We start from the raw sequence: 18,975 nt of genomic DNA, 5'->3' as shown, positions 1-18,975 counted from the left end.
ATAGTTGCGTGCATACGGAAGCCTCACAGCTTAGGTGGCGCGCAGAGTTGCCCATGCGAAAAGAATCCCTCTACGCCAGCCGTGAAATTAGTTCATAAAAGTGCGTGTACGACACACGTGTTCTTCCGCCCCCCCCCCCCCCCCCCCCGACTCTTCTAGAACAAAGATTACAGCTAGCAGAGCATCCATCCTTGTGTGATTGCACACAGATACAACATACACATGTCTTACAACTACGACATGCAAGATGTTTTTTAGACAATATAGATGTCATAAAAATCGTGACAGCAAGGCTCCTATCGTTTTCGCACACGAACTCCACGTCCAGGCGGAAATACAGTGCCGCAGTTAAAATGACACTGATTGCTACTGATTAACAAGAACTCGTTAATTAACTTTTAAATCATTGACTTGAGGGCAGGTTAGAAAGTTGTAGTGCGTGCCAATTTTTGGCATACCCATTTTTTAGAAATCACTAAAGTTGCACGTAATTAGAGACACTCGTCATCGAATTTTAGGCCCGATACCGAAACTGACCGCGCCTGGCACGCAAAAAACGCGACCACTCTGATACATCAGACCAGAACTACACGTGACAAGGCAGTGACGAAGTTTGAATGAAGGCGCGTCCAGGCCGTATCTTTTAGTGAAAGACGGCAAGTCGTCTCAGTTGCGCCAGCGGATCGCCTTACCTTTGCGTGTGGGGTTCGGAGCTTTTCTGTTTATTTCGAGCTGTGCGCGAGAAAAAATGGAAAAGAAAAGAAAACGCGATATCAACCTTTTCTTTTCCTATGAAACATAAAATTCAGGAGCAGCCGCTGCGGCGCTTCTTCTTGCAGATAGACGAAATAGTTTTTCGCTTCTGTTTATAGTTTAAGAAAGAAACAGATAAGCACCACACATCGCATCGAAAGAATAAACTGTCTTCTCGTGTATATCAGAATATAATAATAATAATATCTGGGGTTTAACGTCCCAAAACCACGATAGGATTATGAGAGACGCCGTAGTGGAGGGCCCCGGAAATTTCTACCACCTGGGGTTCTTTAACGTGCACCTAAATCTAAGTACACGGGCCTCAAACATCTCCGCCTCCATCGAAAATGCAGCCGCCGCGGCCGGGATTCGATCCCGCGACCTTCGGGTCAGCAGTCGAGCGCCATAACCACTAGACCACCGTGGCGGGGCGTTTATATCAGAAGGCTTCCCAATTTCGCTGAAGACTTTCCGCTTCGAGGCGCCGCAATTTAAATTTTGTAACTTCGTTGTCGCGCGTAGTTCAGGTCTGATGAAACAGAGCGGTTGCTTTCCTGCGTGCCTGGCGCGGTCAGTATCGGTATCGGCTTCAATATTCGATGATGAATATCTCTAATTACGTGCAACTTTCGTGATTTCTAAATTGGCCCCCACTACAACTTTCTAATGTAAACGGCTGCCCTCATATCAATAGTTAAAAACTTAATTAACGAGTATTTTATTAATTAGTCACGTCACTGTCATTTTAGCTGCGGAAAAGTATTACCGCCTGGACGTATAGTTCATGTGCGAAAACGAAAACTGCCTGACTGTCATAGAATTTTTAGCCCTGGTGACCATGCATCAAGACCATCGTGAATAGAGGACCAGCACAATGTCTTGTGTTCTTTCGCTTGTTTCTGTCAAAAGCTGTGCTGCTGTACATCGCGTGCGTTCTAATTCTGAACGGAAACATGAAGAAAACAGCACCACCAACGGGAGGATGACTGCAGTTAGAAGAGAGGGCACAGGCATGGTTTATTATGCATGGACCTGTTACACAGCGGTAGCTCGTAACGGTCCAGATGCGATCGCGGTGTATGTCACTGGAGAACGCATACAGTTGTTGCGGCTTCATGCTGACGATGATAATAATCAGCGGTTCTACCATCTGGCTCGAGGATGAAAAGTTACTGGTTGACATCCTGCCCACAGTGTAAGTTTCTTTCTTTATTTTTAGTTGGTCATTTCCGCGGCATTTTTTCATAATTCTGAAAACCTGCCACATTACATGGCCGACCCGCTTCAATCTATGTAATGGATATCGCCATTAAGGGACAGGTGGTTTACCGGGCTTAGTGTATTACAGTAGAGCGACCCGCTGCTCGCTACGCTCCGAGTCCCATGCCTCTCACGGCTTCCGCTGTCGCTAAGGCAGCAAGGAAGAAAAAGATAAAGAAATAATAAAAAGTAGGAAGCTTGCAGTACGCCTAAACCTGAAGGGGACGGTGGGAGGCAATCTATCTCCTCTCCCAGTGAGGCGATGCGGAACGCAAGGCGGAGAGCATTGCGCGTTGTCAAGCCGCACTTCCCATTAGTAACATAGTTGTGAAAGCTTATTGAAAAAGCGCGAAATTGACGCAGCACTGTATCGACGCTCCGCGGAGCACTACGGCAAGGTTGATCGTTACCAACGTCGAGTACTTTGACTGACCGCACAGAGGCAACATTCAGCACGATGTCGTAATACTATCCCTGTATCGTTGCAATATTTCGCCTCGGTAGGGCATTAGAGCGGCCGTTATTTTGGACGCGCTTAGAATTTTGTACAGCTGTACGCATTCCTGCTATGTTAAAATGGTGACGTCATCGTCGATGTCGGAGGCACTGCAAAACCACGTGAGGTGCAAAAGCTTCCAATGCTCGCGAACAGTGCAAAACCATGTTACGCGCAGAGAGCTTTCGAGGAGGGGGGGGGGGGGGTAGGAGTCTTTTTCCGAACCAGCTTGAAGCCCTGGTGTAGCTTTATGGTACATACTTTGCTGTCATGGAAGTCACGTAGAATGTCTGGGTTCCTTCCAGCTCTGACTGATCTTTATTAAGGCAGAAGCCTTAAATGCCTCATCAAACGCGAAAGGTGACCGTCGGCGTAGGCGTCAACACGAGTGAGGCAAAAAGGCCTCACGTGGTGACGTCACAATACGCCATCATCATGACCCCACAGGTCGCCAAAGTACGTGACTTCACCGTGACGTCATCATGACGTCCCTTGGTCGGCATATTATGTGAAGAGACATGATGACGCCATCCCATGATATCGTCGCGTGGTGAAAGATGGGCCTATCCCGGAGGTACTGCAAGACCACGTTGGTTGCAGCAAGCTTTCGAGGAAGAGGGGGGGGGGGGTCAATACAGCAGACTGATAAGAAAGAGAAGATGGCTTTCACTTTCGAGTCGTCATAGGCAAATGCACAAGAGACCATGTGATTTTTTAAACACTGTTGCAATAATTTGATAAAGCTATGACGTGCCTTGGAGGAGGAGGAAGGAAAGACGGGAAATTCAACCAGACGCACCGTCTGATTTGCTATTCTACGCTGGGGGAACAATATTAAGGAATAAAAAGGTAGAAAGAAGCGGTAAGCATGCCCAAATTCCGCGTGAGGTTAGATAACACTGCTGCGTTCAATGCACAAAAAAGAAAAGATTGGCTCGTATCTTGACAGTTTGATGGTATCGTATCACGTTCCACAGCAGAAACTGGCACATTTCTGACCTCCTTAATAAATTACACTATTAGGCGGTCATGGTGCCTGCTGAAGGCTTGCAAGTACTGGACATAGAACATCCAGTGCCTGTTGTGCAAACTGATCGTACGGTACTCTAAGCTTGCTGATGAATACACGAAGTGTGTCTAACAATGATTGAAGCACTGTGATCATTTGTTTGTCTTCTCCAGACGGCTTGTCATTCGGTAGTTCAGTGGCCAATTATGTGCCTAACATACGCAAAATAACTTTGGTGTGATAGTAGGAGATGTCGCACTGTCTTCAACCTTGCTCGCTAAAGGTTGGGCCGAACACGCTCAGCGAGATGTATACATTCGTGGAAGTAACCTTATAAACAATCGCCATTACCGTATGTTGGGGAAAGTTTGTTCGAGCATGCCCGTAATTCTAATTCCAGGAGAACATTGCTTCGTTTCAAGTGCGTGATTGAAACACAACACCTAATCAATTTACGCGACTGCGCCACTAAACACATATTGCCTGTTTCGTGTCCCACCTGTTCACGCCCGTGTCCACGTCATTAGTTTGCTGATTTACGTAGCGCTTAGTACGCCGCCATATTATTATTTTTTTGCGCGTAGGGCGCGTTCGCTTCTTCGTGTGTTCGAGAGATGCTGACGAATGATAATTATGTTGTACACCGCACGAAAAGCGTGAAGTAGTTGGTATAGACACATGATATAGAAACCCGCACAAAGCAACGTATAAAAAGAACACGCTAAATCCATATATATGACGCTATAACCAGGGGAAAGTAACGGAAAGGGACCCAAAATAGCCCGGTACATAGGAAATGAAGGAAATGAATGCGGACGCGCGTACTTGGCGCGAGGATGGTCGTAAACTGGGGGGAACGGCTAGTCAGAGTGGGTCCATATACTTGTGCCGGCAATGACGCCTTCGGAGCGTCGCGTCTGTGCGGGGAATGAGGGAGCCATCCACCTTTTGCGTTTCTGCTGCCGCTATACGTTTCGTTCACAGCCGACGAGCTGGAGCCCCGACCACCGCTCCAATGACAGGAAGAAAAGGGGACGACTCAACCGGAAACCCCGTTCCCCTACTTCCGCTTCCTGCGCCCATCACGTTCCGGAAAAGGCCTGGACGGGCGCACACCACCCGAACGAGCCGTGTCCAGCGGCCGCGCACATTATTTTTGAGAAGGCTCTTTAGGGGCTTTAGATTCTCCGGTGGACTCGATGTTGTGTCGGTGCACTCCTGGTGTGGAGTGGAGGCGCTGGTCGCGTGTAGACATTCGAAGCTTGGGAATGGGACCTACGTTAACACTTACGATATTTTCGTTCATGTTTTCATCATGTGGCATACACGCGTGAAATACCAAACAAGGCCCGAAAAGAATAGATAAGGAACATAAAATGAGATATTTGTTGACAGTTTCATTTTGTTTGTGCGAGAATCGAAGATCTCACGTCTCAATCCGAGTGTATAAGGCAACGCATTTGAACAAAACGGCGCAATAAACGAGACACCTGGAGTGGCAAAATGACAGACAGAGCGATTTGTGTGTCTTCACAGCTCGACCGTCAATGCCAGCTGTGACCACTTCACCAATACTGAAAAAAAAAAGAACGAACAGGTGAAGATACAAAGGTAAAGGGGCAACGAAGTTTCACGCAGCGTTTATTTCCCAAATTGCACTACAATAATAAAGAACGTTAAACTGCATTGTAATTGAATATTCCACCAAGAAAATAAAGCAATGGCTTTTCTCGATTAAATTAAAGAATGGAATTTTAAGGGCTCGTTTCTTTGTTTGATACAATCTTAATGCAACCAAAAGATAATTAAGCCAAGGAAGGTATATAGGGGCTGTTAGTTGCATTGTTTGAAGTTTATTGTGGTAATTATGATACAGATGTGATGAAAGTAAAGTGGACGAAAAGACAACTTGCCGCAGGCAGGGACCGAACCTGCCACTTTTGGATAACGCGCCCGATGCTATACCAATTGAGCCGTGGCGGCGGTGGTCCTCTCGTGAACTTTATCGGATATTTATATGCATGCAAACCTGGAAGCGTTAGTCAGCGCCGCGCGTTGCCATGCCGGCGAGTGTGCAACACTTTTTTTAGCCAACTGGCGTCACGTAGCACGTGATCTTTTTAACGAGCTGGCAGCTGACCAATAAGCCCTCGCATACTACCTGAAAGCCTCCTATCTGCTGGAACGAGACCCTCGTTATGAATGAATGAAAGAAGGGAATTTTGAGGCCTCGTTTCTTGGCTTGATACAAGCTTGATGAATACCAACAGATAATCAAGCCACGGAAGGTAGAGCATCACAACTGATAGGACATCGGGCACGCTATCCGAAGGCTGCAGATTCGGTCCCTGCCGGCGGCAATTTGTCTTTTCTTCCACTTTCATCACATCTATATAGCAATTACTACAATACACTCAAAACAGTACAATTAACGTCTCATACCTTACGTCCCAAAACCATGATATGATTATGAGGGACGCTGTAATGAAGGGCTCCGGAAATTTCGAACATCTGGGGCTATTTAACCTGCACATGAGTCTAAGCGCACGGGCCTGTAACTAGTTAAACCCATCTGTTGTGATGGAAAGATTATTCCTGGTCTTTCTCTTCGCGGCACCAGGTCTACTTCCACGTTCTTGATATGTGAGTCTAGCCGCAGACGCCTGCCAAAATTTTATTTGTGTCCATTCGTTGCACGAGTGAACAATGCTAAGCTACACATGTGGGGATAGAAAAAAAAAATTATATGAACGAAACAGATTTTCTCTAAATTCCACAAACGTAACAGAGCCTGAATAGTAATATTCCGCCTCTTTAACTGGCTGGTTGTCATAAATTATTGCACGATAAAAGGAAATCAATCGAATAAAGGTAACGCTTTACAGCAATATGCGAGGCAGTTTCAGCGTGAAGGATTAATTCCTGACAAATGGGAATACGATTACGGCCAAAAGTAGCGGCTAGGAATGTTAACGAAATAAAACAACAACAAAAAAAACAAATTCAACGAATACACATGTAACGATTAACCTCGTTCCACATCTGTTGTTCCCTTGCATTATCGAAACACTCCGGGCAGGTCGTGCGCTGGCGTGCCTGCCTGCCTGCCGTCCACCAAGTGTAATCCGAGCAAATATTGTTCCTCTTATGCACGCATTCTCTTTGCTCCAGAAACCACCATGTTGTTCGTCCATTAGGCCCAAGAAGCTCGCAAGATCAGTTGGTTTATTGACCATAGAGTGATGTTGCTACTGTACGCTATCGCGTGACGTGACATTCGTGCACCTACAGTGGCCGGCAAAGCTCGTACTTATATGCGCCGTAGATCGAGGCAAATACTATTAGGTTGTGGCGTGTGGCCGACTTACATCTCACGGACATACACACCGCAGAAACACTCCTAAACAGCAAGACTTGAATTTTGAAATATCTACGGTTGACATGAACGCATCCTCAGAAGCTCAAAGAAGGCGGTATGTTTACGTAAGCCACATCATAAAAAATTAAAAAAGAAAAACAAAGGGGCGGGGGGGATTTCGATTTTATGCAAGTAAGTATCCGCGCAAACATTCGCCAAGCGGAACGATATGCAAGTTTTAGGCACGATGCCATTGGTTTTTTTTTGTTTTTTATCAATAAAAACCTGCCATACGGCACAATATGTGGCGTTTCCAACAGGGAGCCACTGCTAGACCGTGCAACCTTAATCGAGTGATGTATGTTTGCATCTTCATCCTACGGAAACGTTAAACCGTGTCATATGCTCAGTATACGCTACAAATAGCCGTCACGTGCATGATGCGCTGTGTGACTTCATATTAGGTCAATCGCGGAAAACAACATCTTGGCACCTGAGATTTAGACACAAGGAATTTTGGTTCATTTCAATCTGATTTCGTGAAGGTTATAAGGTTCTGCAAGATTTCTGCGCGCGGAAAAAAATCATGCGTGCCAAGCGTAATTGTTTCGGGCGGAATAAAAAAAAAAAGCACGGCTGCTGTCTCCGTCTCAGGTGCTATTGTTTACAAGTATTCCTTGCGTTATGTTATAACTTAACGTCTTCACAGAGAAAAAATAGCAACGAAAACCAAATTTTGTTTACACAGCGCTTCACCAATGCATTTCGTAGAGTAACCCACTTCTGGGCGGGTGCTCTCATGCGTAGAGCCGAAAACGTGCGCCCGGGCACCTTTCGAGCACGAACGGCCTGTTATAAAACATCGCTCAGAGGGGTGCACGCAGCGGCTCCGGTTTACTCGGCGTGCAGAACCCAGATGGATTTGGTCTGCTCTGAGCAAAGATGAGCATACATCTTTGCTCAGGGGGAGGGAACATAAGAGCAACCGCGAGCTCGAGTCTTCGGAAGAAAGCTTTTCGGGGTCAGCCGCAGGGCGGTCCGTGCCTCCTTCGCCATATACTACGGCGCAGCGAAGCGTTACCCGCGTCCAGTCCATGACCGAGGTAGTAAACGACAGGCGAGAAATCATGTGCCGGTGTGGTGCACGATAATTTTTAAAAACCTTATATTTTTATCAAATTTAGGGCCATCGCTCACGTAGGAGTGAAGTGGAGTTCCAGCTGGAAGCAGGCGCTTCCAATGTCTCCATGTAGATTATAAACAAACATCGCAGTCAAAAAGAGTAGAAAGGAAAGCTTGGACCGTGGACACCACAAGAGCGTTGGTGTCGTGTCCTAGTCTTCCTTCGTCCTCGTTTTTACCGCGCTGTTTCCTTATATTCGCCACGAGTAAATACCAACTTGCCGAATTCTGAATCATCTTCCATGTAATCCTGCAGCTGGGCCTACTGAACCATCTCTTCTCTCTTTTTCTTTCTTTCTTTTTTTTTTCCTTTTTGCAGCGAATGCTATTTGATGAATTGCAACAGCCCTCCACTCCTGAGGTGACACTGACAGTACTGCGTGCCAGCGATGTTATAGAGAAGACAATCGTTTTCAATTAAAAGCGCCCGCTATGCTGTTAAGCAGTTTGATGTTCGAAGGAAAAGTGGTGCAGTACGTCGCGCTTAGAAAATAAGTTGGGTTAGCGTAGCTAAGTATAATATAGATTTAATAAATATACATTATGTGGGGTTTTACGTGCCGAAACCACGATATGATAATGAGGGACGCCGTAGTGGAGGGTTCCGGAGATTTTGGCCATCTGGCGTTCTTTAACGTGCACTGACATCGCACAGTACACGGGCCTTTATAGCATTTCGCCTCCATCGAAATGCGACCGCCGCGGCCGGCATCGAACCCGCGACTTTCAGGTCCCCAGCCAAGCACAGTAACCGCTACACCACAGCGGCAGACGAACGCATATGAGCTCGAGCTTTTGAATTTTCCTTAAAATGGACGATTGTCTGGACAATTGTTTTTTCTGTGAAAAAAATCAATCCTCCAAGAGCGCGATCTATGTACATCGAGGACAAAAATGAACTGATCATGCGCAATAAACAGCGTTCGTCTTACTTCAGCTCTTTCCCGCAAATACCTTCATGTTTATCGCCGTATGTCTCCTTCGCTAGCACCCTATACTGGTAATTTCCTTTTACAAGCTTCGACATAAACTAGTAACTCGCTCTGAATTCCCGCTCCACTAATCTATGAGGAATCTATACCTGAATGAACATATAAACAACTCAATGTTAAACATATTATTATCCTTACTTCATAAGCTTCTTGAAGGCGTGGCGCAACGTTACGAACGAGAAGAAGAAATGAAAAGAAGGATGGAAAGAACCTTGTTCTTTCTTCTAGTTCGTAACCTTGCGTTATATCTTTCAAATTGCTATGACCAATTAGCCCAACATAGTGTGTTAATTTGAAAGGTTCATATAAAATTGGAACACCTACGATCCTTCGGATGTCGCAGTTTCCTATAAGGTCCGTAATATTTTGTAATGCTGCACACAAACTCGGATGCTTATTGGGCGGAAAATGCACTCAATAGAGCGTACGCGCGACGACCGACGACTGCACGTGTTCCCGCCACCGCTGCCTCGTTCGGGGCATGTACGGTCGTGCACGATAAGTGCTGCGGTCTAGTTAATAGCTCGGGCGCTCGTTTCTCAACGATAGCGAGGACCCCCATCGGGAGCGGCCCTAATGGCTTCCATGCAAATACGCAGACCCGGATCCACCAATGCCCTTTTGTGCTGCGATCCCTTTCGCTGTCATATACTATAAAACATAGCAACGGTGGGTAGGTACAACGACGTAGAGACGACGTGAAGACTTGCGTATGCGGGACGGTAAAGGTGAAGTTGTCGGTCAAAGGATGAGATAGAATATAGAGCACCAAGTCAACGGCTTCTCCAAAGAGAAGTATGAACCTGGGGCCAGAAATGTAAAGATTAAAATAAAGGCAGAAAGCAAGAACATAGGAATAAAACATGTCAATCAAGCAAAGGCGGCCTATGTGGGACTATAAACGTAGTTAGAGCGTGATATGCCGGTAACACGCGTACTTCCAGTCTCAAAGTGAATTAGCAAAACATCTGTACCGCCATGACACACACACACAAAAAAAGAAGAAATAAATATTCATGTACACATGTAAGCCAGTGAAGCACTCTTGACGCAACGATGAAGTCGTGAAGTAAAAAGTCTATTTGTCTTGACTTCAATAAAAAAAATAACGGAATAAAAAATTCATCCGAATATTTCCCTCAAATGTACCCGCTTGCTGTCCGCCGACCAAATCGCCAGTCGTGCAGTTTTGTAGCAATAATAGTAGACAGTTTTAGAACAGGGTACGCAAAGATAGCGTTCGTTGCGTACGTACGCTATTTCCGTCACTTAGCGCGGGTAGAGGATAGCATATGACGCATGCGCAGTGGCGAGGAGCGCTAACGAAAAGCTTTGCGTATCCTATTCTAAGACTCTATACTAAGTTCAAGTAAATTTTGGAATGCCTATTTATAAACGTGGTACTAAGCTACTTCGTTAACCTCGCTCAAAATATATGCCGCTGCTCCGAATGTTTCGTCAAACATTAAACGAGCAATGATTATATCCCGATTACTTCATTATGACTTGATGTGCAATTGTAAATAATCTCTTATTTATGTCGCATCTTTACAAAACTTTTGTCTCCAAAGCGGCTCGGGGTTCTCGCACTTGAATAAAGCAAAATCCTACGTCGATAATATGGCGTGCAGGGTGCCCTGACATTGCTTTGTTTTGGACAGTACAACACTGTTGTTGCAATTCGGAGAGAGAGAGAAATGCTTTAATGAAATGCTGGAGATGTTAGCCTGGCTATTCGCCTTACATGCTACTGCAGGTAAGGCTGGGAGATGATTGTATTATAGACACCGATAACCACATAACACATACACACACACACACACACACACACACACACACACACACACACACACACACACACACACACACACACACACACACACACAGAGAGAGAGAGATTACACTATACTTATATATTTCGTTAAGGCCCGTGGCCCGCAAGAACGTCAACAGCGCTTTCGTGGCACGTAACGCACGTAACGCGCAGGGCCGAGAATATGCCACAGTTCTAAGCTCGACTCCCTTTGATGATCTAATGCCGCCTTCAGAGACTCTCTCTCTCTGATCACATCACCTACAGTCACACAGAACATGTACAGATCTTCTGGGGCGTTACATTTGGAGAGGTGTCGCAAAGAAGTCTTGACAAAAGATTCAATGATCCACCGCTCCTGTTATATGTAAAAAGGGAAGAAAAAACAACATTACAGGTGTGCGATGTATTGCCCGTCGGCGTGTGTTAATGGTCACGGCTCTAATATGATCGGCGCCTGGAAACTTTGTACCTTCCACTTAGAAGACGAACAAGAACTATGCACGTCGTTGTTTGCGTCGACTACAGCGTCTTTAAGTGTTTCTTACACCGCTGCTCTTAATGGGGCACGTCTTTTCTAACGGTATCCCAGCCAGGAGGGCTACTATTTGCTTTTGCGTATATCTATATAGAGTGGATATATGATTTTTGGGTACCTCGTAATTTAAACAAAAGAATTGAGCCAGTTCAACGCCGTGAGAACCATCAGACAGCGAAGCTGTCTTCTCATTCCACAAGCATTACATTTTCGTCTTAAATTTCGGAAAAGCTTTCATAAATTATTTCCTATATCCCTCAGCTGGCTCGTGATAAGCGTCTCTCATCGTAAGCTCGTGTTGTCATCGACGAAACGACCGGCAGCGTCGTCTCCTCTCTAACGCTCGGCGTCACTGGCACACCACGGCCGCTCAAGGAACATGACAACGTCGAGGCGAGAATAACCACCGTAGACGCGTGAGTGATTCGCTGCGAGAGGGGAGGGGAGAGTGGCCCACGTGGCCACTCGCCTCTCGCATTCATACGCTTCCGATAAATTCATGTTGTGCAGGCATGCGTGCATAGGCCAATGGGTATGAGACCTAGCCTTCGGACCGTGAGGGCCCCGCATCAAAACCCGCCTCCCCAAGGAAATTTATGTTCTTTTATCTATATTCTTATTCGCTGCCCCCTGCAGTCGCACCTCCTGCCCGCAGTCAACCACCTGAGTTTTAGCGAACTTATGCAACGCCAGGCAGAGCCTTTTTTCCCTTTCATTCAAATTGTACGGCGGTGGTACGAAATATTGCGTGGAAGAAGCGTATAAGCGAACCTGGCGTCACACCATGTGGATTGCGTAACGAGTAAGTGGTTTAAAACTGCGTCCCTTTACAACGGCCTCACCAACAATTCATCATCTTCTACATCATCAACCCAGCGTACAGCTATACGTAGGTGCACACACTGCGTTACAGATGCGTAGCGAGTACTCCGCAAAATGATGATTAATAATGGCTTAAATACCGGATGGCTTTCGCATTCGAGTCGTCTTAGGCGAACGAATAAGGGGGCCTGTGAGTTTTCAACATATGCTGCCTCAACTGTTAGTAGGTTCCTTGGTCTAGGTATGTCATCATCGACAAAGTTATTTGGAGATAACGATAATAGGATGGTGTGGCATCATCTTCGTGCTCATCATCATCATCATATGCCACCACCGCGCCCCGCCTCTCGCGGTTCTCGTGCCGCTAGCTCGAGGTGCGAGCCAGACAGAACGCTGAAGAACACGGCCGGGCCGGACAACGCAGCCGCCGCCGCCGCTCCGCTTCGGCCTCTCGCCCCTGGCGACAACGACACGGACACTTCGGCTTCGTCACATCTCTCCCGGTATACCATGGGCTGGAAGCGATTCGCGTGTCGGCCATAGTGACCAGACGAACGAGAGCAACGATTCAACTGAGCACGGAACAGGCCAGAGCGATTCTAAATTTTCCGTAACGACGAAGTTTGTTCTCGTGTGAAGGTTAGGAGGTCGCGGAGATGGCAAACCAGCTCGTTGGCGTCAACCCTGGAGTGCAGCTGGGTCCTCCCAACGGGCTGAACGAGCTGCTCCCGCCCAATCCGCCTTTGAACGCTGACCCCTTCGGCGGTCTCTTCGGTGACGTGCCCGTACACTGGAAGAACTGGTTCCTGTCGATGGGCGACCGCTACAGTGTGCAGCGTTACTTCGGGCCCCTGAGAAGCCCTTCGAGCGTCGTAAACATCCGCCGGCCTGGACCTCCGAACTGGGGCGGGACGCATCTGCAGCCCTTCGAGAGGAATTTTTACCGCGAGCACTTCAGAACGGCGTGGCGGTATCCCGAGGCAGTGAAGGAATACCGAGAGAAAAATGGGATAACAATTCTGAATGGACGCGGTGTTCCAAAGCCACTGCTGCACATTTACGAAGCCAACTTCCCCGCATGCCTGGTCGAAGCGCTCGAGGCTAACAGCTCCACCTCCTCTCCCACACCCGCTCAAGCCCAGTGCTGGCCTGTAGCACTCAAGGGCAAAGATCTGCTCGCCGTTCTCGGAACCGGAGACGAAGGCAAGACCCTGGCTTATATCCTCCCAGCCATCGTTCACGTCCTAGCGCAGCCGCGCCAAGAGCACCACCAGGGTTTCCTGGCACTGGTGCTTGCTCCAACACCCGAGGAAGCCCGCGAAATTCAGCGAGTTGTGGGCAAACTCGAAACCTACACTGGCGTCCGTACTACGTGCGTCTGCTCCGGCGACCCGAAGGACCGACAGCTGAGGGATTTGAGACGCGGCTTTGACATCTGTGTCGCGACGCCCGGCCGTCTCCACACGTTCCTCAAGGAGGATGAGTTGGACATCGGCCGGTGCACGTACCTCGTGCTGGACGGAGCGGACCGTATGGTCGACATGGGCTTTGAGCAGCAGCTCATCTCTATCGCCAGGTACGTCAGGCCCGATCGACAGACAATGATGTGGGCGTCGAGAAGACCGAGGCACCTGTATCGGCTTGTGGACGCACTGCTGAAGGACTGCGTTGAAATTCACATCGGTATGTGTCAGGCGTCGCCAGACCAGAGTGTTCAACACGTAGTCCGCGTCTGTGCCGACTCTGAGAAAGAGGCCGGACTTGCGGCACTCCTAGAGGACATTCTGGGTGGGCAAGAGGAAGCAGCAGCCAGAAAGGTGATTGTGTTTGCCGAAACAAAGAAGCGCGTTGACGACCTGGTGTCCAACCTGCGGCTCCGTGACCGGCCCGTCGTCGGCGTCCACGGCAGGACTTCGGATAGCGTGCGCGATTGGGCGCTGTCAGCATTCCGCCGAGGCAAGACGCCCATCCTGGTGGCGACCGATGCGGCCACGAGGCGACTGCCTTCAGACGGCGTGCGCTTTGTGGTGAACTATGATTACCCGAGCAGCGCCGAGGCGTACTCAAGACGACTCACTCATGCGTCGCACTCAACAGGCCGTGATTCTGGTGTGGTGTACACATTTATTGAGCCGGACGACAGCCTAAGTGCCCGGCAAATGATCGGCATTCTTCGTGCTGCAAAGTCAAAAGTCCACCCTGAACTGTACGCCATCGCAAAGGCAACAAGGTGGACGAAGCGTGGAGTCAGCGACGTGTAATGGCCTGTGAGCCCATCACGTGTTGTGAAAAAGACACGCAAAATTGTGTGCAACCACGCTGGCTGTGTAGTTGTGCCACTGCCATTTAGTCGAGTCGATGACGTTAACTGTGCTGAGCGATGCTGATAATAACTTAAATTTAGTTATGAGAACCGAACGCTAAAACCTCATTAAAATTTTGAAGCAGCTCTTCTACGATGACTATCCGAATACGGGAATGTGATTCACTTGAGGCTATTAACATGTCTCTTTTTTACTTGCTCGACACGGGAAAAATATCAAATTCAAATTTTATATGCCAGACAAAAACTGGAATGTCGCCAAGGCTAAAAGCCGTTCTCACAGCTTTTAGCCTTGGAGAGTCTTGTTGGTGTAAGCTTCGCTTCGGTATGTGTTACGTCACTTTAAGCAATTTTCCGTGTTGTCATGTGTTTTATTGCGATAGCAATTACATGGACACTCTCGGCGGATATCTGCCGTCGCCGTCATGTCCATAGTATATGTATGTATATATAAATAAAAGCCACAAATAAGAAGAAAAAAATTCTCAAGCGCTCGATTGGGGTTTCAAACCTGCAACGCAGCTCGCTGCCTTAGACAATTGCACAATGTCTCATTCGTTCTCTAGGATACTAACGGCAGAATACAAATGCGCGCGGCGTTGGGTGAAATGCAGGGGACGCCACATGCGGCTAAATTAAAATTATGCGACACGCGGGCCATGCTACATCGTTGCCCGCTCTGCCTTTTCGTCGTATCGCTGGCGACCCAAGCTAGTTTTTCATTTCGGGTTCGTACTGAAATATTGGCAGCGCAAGCTAGCGGGACACGGAAGGGGAACCCAATTATATAAAAACCCAATTTAGCTTTATCCGGACTCGCAATGTATTTGCGCTGGAATTTGCACTCCATGGCATTTCGAATGCTTCGGGAGACCATGAATCGCGCTGAAAAAGCAGTTTAGTGCTGATTTTTCTCCGGTAACGCTTTTCCTGCGAAATGGGCACAAAGTGGACATGGCTTGAGCATCGGAAACTATATACAGCAGTAAAGAGCACCGAAGGTCGGAATCAACGATAAGTTGCGTCGCTCCAAAATAGCCAATTTTTCATTGCACGTATTTGCCGCTCTTACCCTGACATGTTTTTGTTCCTTATTAATGTCTTACATGCCTCATGAGAAGGGTTACGTGACGAAAAGTTGACTTGATGAGCAAAAAAGCGCATCTGTCACAATAAACCAACCGCGCGCCTCGCGGTTTCAGGAGCGCGAGTTGCACGCTCACTTCGCCTTTGCAGTGTACGCCTGACAGAAAAATATAAAAATTGTTCATGTTATGAGTTTTATAGGATACACATAAGATCGGAGCGTACGCTTAGCAAAGATAACTGTCAGGATCTCAGTGAAAATTGATTGAACGACTTTTTTCAAAGAGCAGATTGCTTTCTTGTAGGTATGGGCCATCTTCATGGTACATTCCCACTACAGAATAATAAAAACAATTGGACGGGTTTCAAGTGCCGGAACCACGATATGATTATGAGGCACGCCGTAGCGAGGGACTCCAGATTTATAGCGACCACCTGGTCTTCATTACCGTGCACCTCTATCTAAGCACACATCGAAATGCGGCCGCCGTGACCGCGAATCGAACCCGCGCCCTCGAGCTTAGTAACGCGACACCCTACGCTCTAAGCTACCACGGCGAGTCTACAGAACAGTCTTCCTTCACGCATCAGTTGACCCATTGAAGAGGACGACGGTGAACAAGCCGGTCCTTGTGGATTGTGTGTGCACACTAAATCTATATGCTCACCGACGACGCGATGAATTCATAAATTAATGTTGTGCAAGTCTAGTTGTATAGCCCAGCGGTTATGACACTTCGGATCGTGTGGGTCCGGGTTCAAATCCCGCCTCGCCAAAGTAACTTCTTATTTATTTATTTATTTATTTCTTAATTCACTCCCTCCTTCAGTCACACCTCCTCGCCCTGGTCGATCACGTGAGTTTTAGCGAACGCCACAGGGTCCGCAACAACAGCTTTACAGTAAAATAATCAGCACTTATACTAAAAGCCCCCACTACTTTTCGTTGTTCACGCGAAGTTATATGCGGTACACCATATCTATGGCACAACATGTACAGTCACATACGACGACAGGGAATCAGAGTTTACGCTTGTAAGATAATTTTCCCAGAAAAATATTAAGAAGACTAGAGCTATGGAGCTCTCTTCAAATGTCAGTGTATAACCAGTAAATTTCCCCGATTGGCTAACTTTCTGATTGGAGAGTCTCAAGGGGTGTCTTCTCTAATTGCTCTCGTTATTCGACAAGAATTTCGAGGATTTCAGGATGTCAGAAAATACCGAACTTAAGAGCAGTTTGTCATCCTTGAGCCAGTAATACTGCACAATTATGTGCTGTTCTCATATGTGAAAGTGCAACCTCGTTGTCCAAATATCATCACGGTGTCCAAAGGCTGTGGAACGCAAACTTAGTCACGTCCAGCAGTACGTGAGTCATCGACACTGACTAAGCGCTCAGATGCTTCTTAAACCACAATAATTCTATGACAGGAACTCTCAGAACACGTCTTGGAATAATTTCCAGCCCAACAGAGTTATAGTTGGAGAACCGTGATGCGCTGTAAATTATTCCACGATGAACATCCACCGACTAACCCAAATTGCGATTCTGAAAGAAACACACTTCTATGCACCTACGGCTCAGTTCTCTTTTGCAGATAAGAGGAGCTCATGTTTATCAAGCTCCACCTATTGCAGTGTGTCACAAATGTCGCGTATGCTTAACATTTCTTGTGCATAATGTCCTAAGGTATGCCATGAAAAGGGATTTTTCCACCGGCGCCAAGGGCGAACGTGCTATAATTCTTCTCTAGGAATGGTGTGCCGTAAGTGCACGTGCACCACTTAGTGTGTGTTAGCGTTAGCCGTATGAAATATATCTCTATGACCTAACATGGCTGGACCGTATAAGAACAGTAGTGGCTCTTGACTTGTGTAATTTCAAAACTGTTCGCTCGGGAAGGTGATCGCCTTTTTGTTTCTGTTTGTATTTTTCCACTGGCCTCAAGGGCGAACGTGCTTGCAATTCTTTTCCAAGAATGCTGTGCCGTAAGCGTACGTGCACCAGATAATGTTAGCGGAAGGAAATATGGTACGTCTATGTCCTAACAAGTCTAGACCATATACGAACTATAGTGGCTCGTGTTTTATGTAATTTCAAAACTGTTGGCTCGAAAGGGTGACCGCCTGTAGAATATGAACCACAAAACGTAGTATCCGAGCTACGTGCCTAGCTGATCCCGGAGTTTTGTTTTGTGTATTATTGAACTGCGCGCCATGAAGGTCACCTCCAGTAGAGTGTGAACCTTAAGGTCCTAACAAGGCTAGACTGTATACGAAATATAGTGGCTCGTGTCTTGTGTAATTTTAAAGCTGTTGGCTCGAAAAGATGACCGCCTGCGGAACGTGAACCACCGAACGTAGCAACCGAGCTACGTGCCTGATCATAGGTTTTTGTTTTGTGTATTATTGAACTACTCGCCGCGAAGGTCACCGCCAGTAGAGTCTGAACCTGAAGACGTGCATCTGAGCTACGTGTGAGCTCACGTGCTTGTGTTTTGTAGATTACTGAACTGCTCGCGGTGAAGGCGACCGACAGCAAAGTCTGAACCACAGGACGTTGTATCCGAGCTACGTGTTAGACCGCGTGTGCCTACGTGACTGGTGTTTTGTGTGTGAGTCAATTGTTCACCCGTGAAGGCCACCGAAAGTGAAGTGTGAACCACGGCATCAACCAGTGCGGACGTGACCGTTTCAAGGATGCATCGATACTACAGTGGAAGTTGAGATCGGCGGCTAGAGAAGCGTATAAAAAAGGGTCGATCCTATACTTCGACAGTCTGCTCTGCGCCGGAGAAGAGATCCACGCTGGGCAACTCCCGGGACACAACGCAGCGACCCAACACCCCCGGTCATCGTGGAACCGCCACCGGCCCGTCTCGCCAGCTTCGAGGGTCGCTCATGAACGGCGCCGGTGTTGAAGGACTCTGCTGCGCCCGGTTACGTATGTCAATCGCTTGAACTTAGTGGACTGCGAACTCTAATTATTGGTTCAGCTCTTGCTGTCTGGTCATTCATCCGATGTTGCTCATTGTCTCTACATATTTGAACTTTCATGCACACACTACACTCATTCGCAATAATTGTGGTGTAGAATGTATAACTATTTCACCTTTGTTTTCAAGATAACTGTTCGGTTATTGTAGAAATATCTTTATTTTTGTTTAAACACATTATTAAAGCTTGTTGTTATTTGATTGGAGAAGGCCCTTGACTCCTTCATACCGGCGATTGGCGCAAGCCATACACCAGAGGCCCAACCCCCATGCCACATCTTGGGAGAAGCTTGTGCTTCGGCCCCGAGTCGTGACACAGTGGCTACCTCAGCTACGTCCCTC

At 47.4% G+C, this 18,975-nt stretch overlaps 1 protein-coding gene across 1 annotated transcript; it reads left to right on the top strand.

The window, feature by feature from the left end:
- The first annotated feature begins 12,882 nt into the window (after window positions 1-12,882).
- On the top strand, window positions 12,883-14,487 carry LOC119394844 (probable ATP-dependent RNA helicase DDX5). Its single transcript, XM_037662148.1, has one exon. The coding sequence runs from the start codon at window positions 12,883-12,885 to the stop codon at window positions 14,485-14,487; it is 1,605 nt and encodes a 534-aa protein (XP_037518076.1).
- Window positions 14,488-18,975: the final 4,488 nt, after the last annotated feature.

This window comes from Rhipicephalus sanguineus, chromosome 5 (assembly GCF_013339695.2).
Source record: "Rhipicephalus sanguineus isolate Rsan-2018 chromosome 5, BIME_Rsan_1.4, whole genome shotgun sequence".
NCBI lineage: Eukaryota > Metazoa > Arthropoda > Arachnida > Ixodida > Ixodidae > Rhipicephalus > Rhipicephalus sanguineus.
This window is presented reverse-complemented; position numbering and strand designations above follow the sequence as displayed.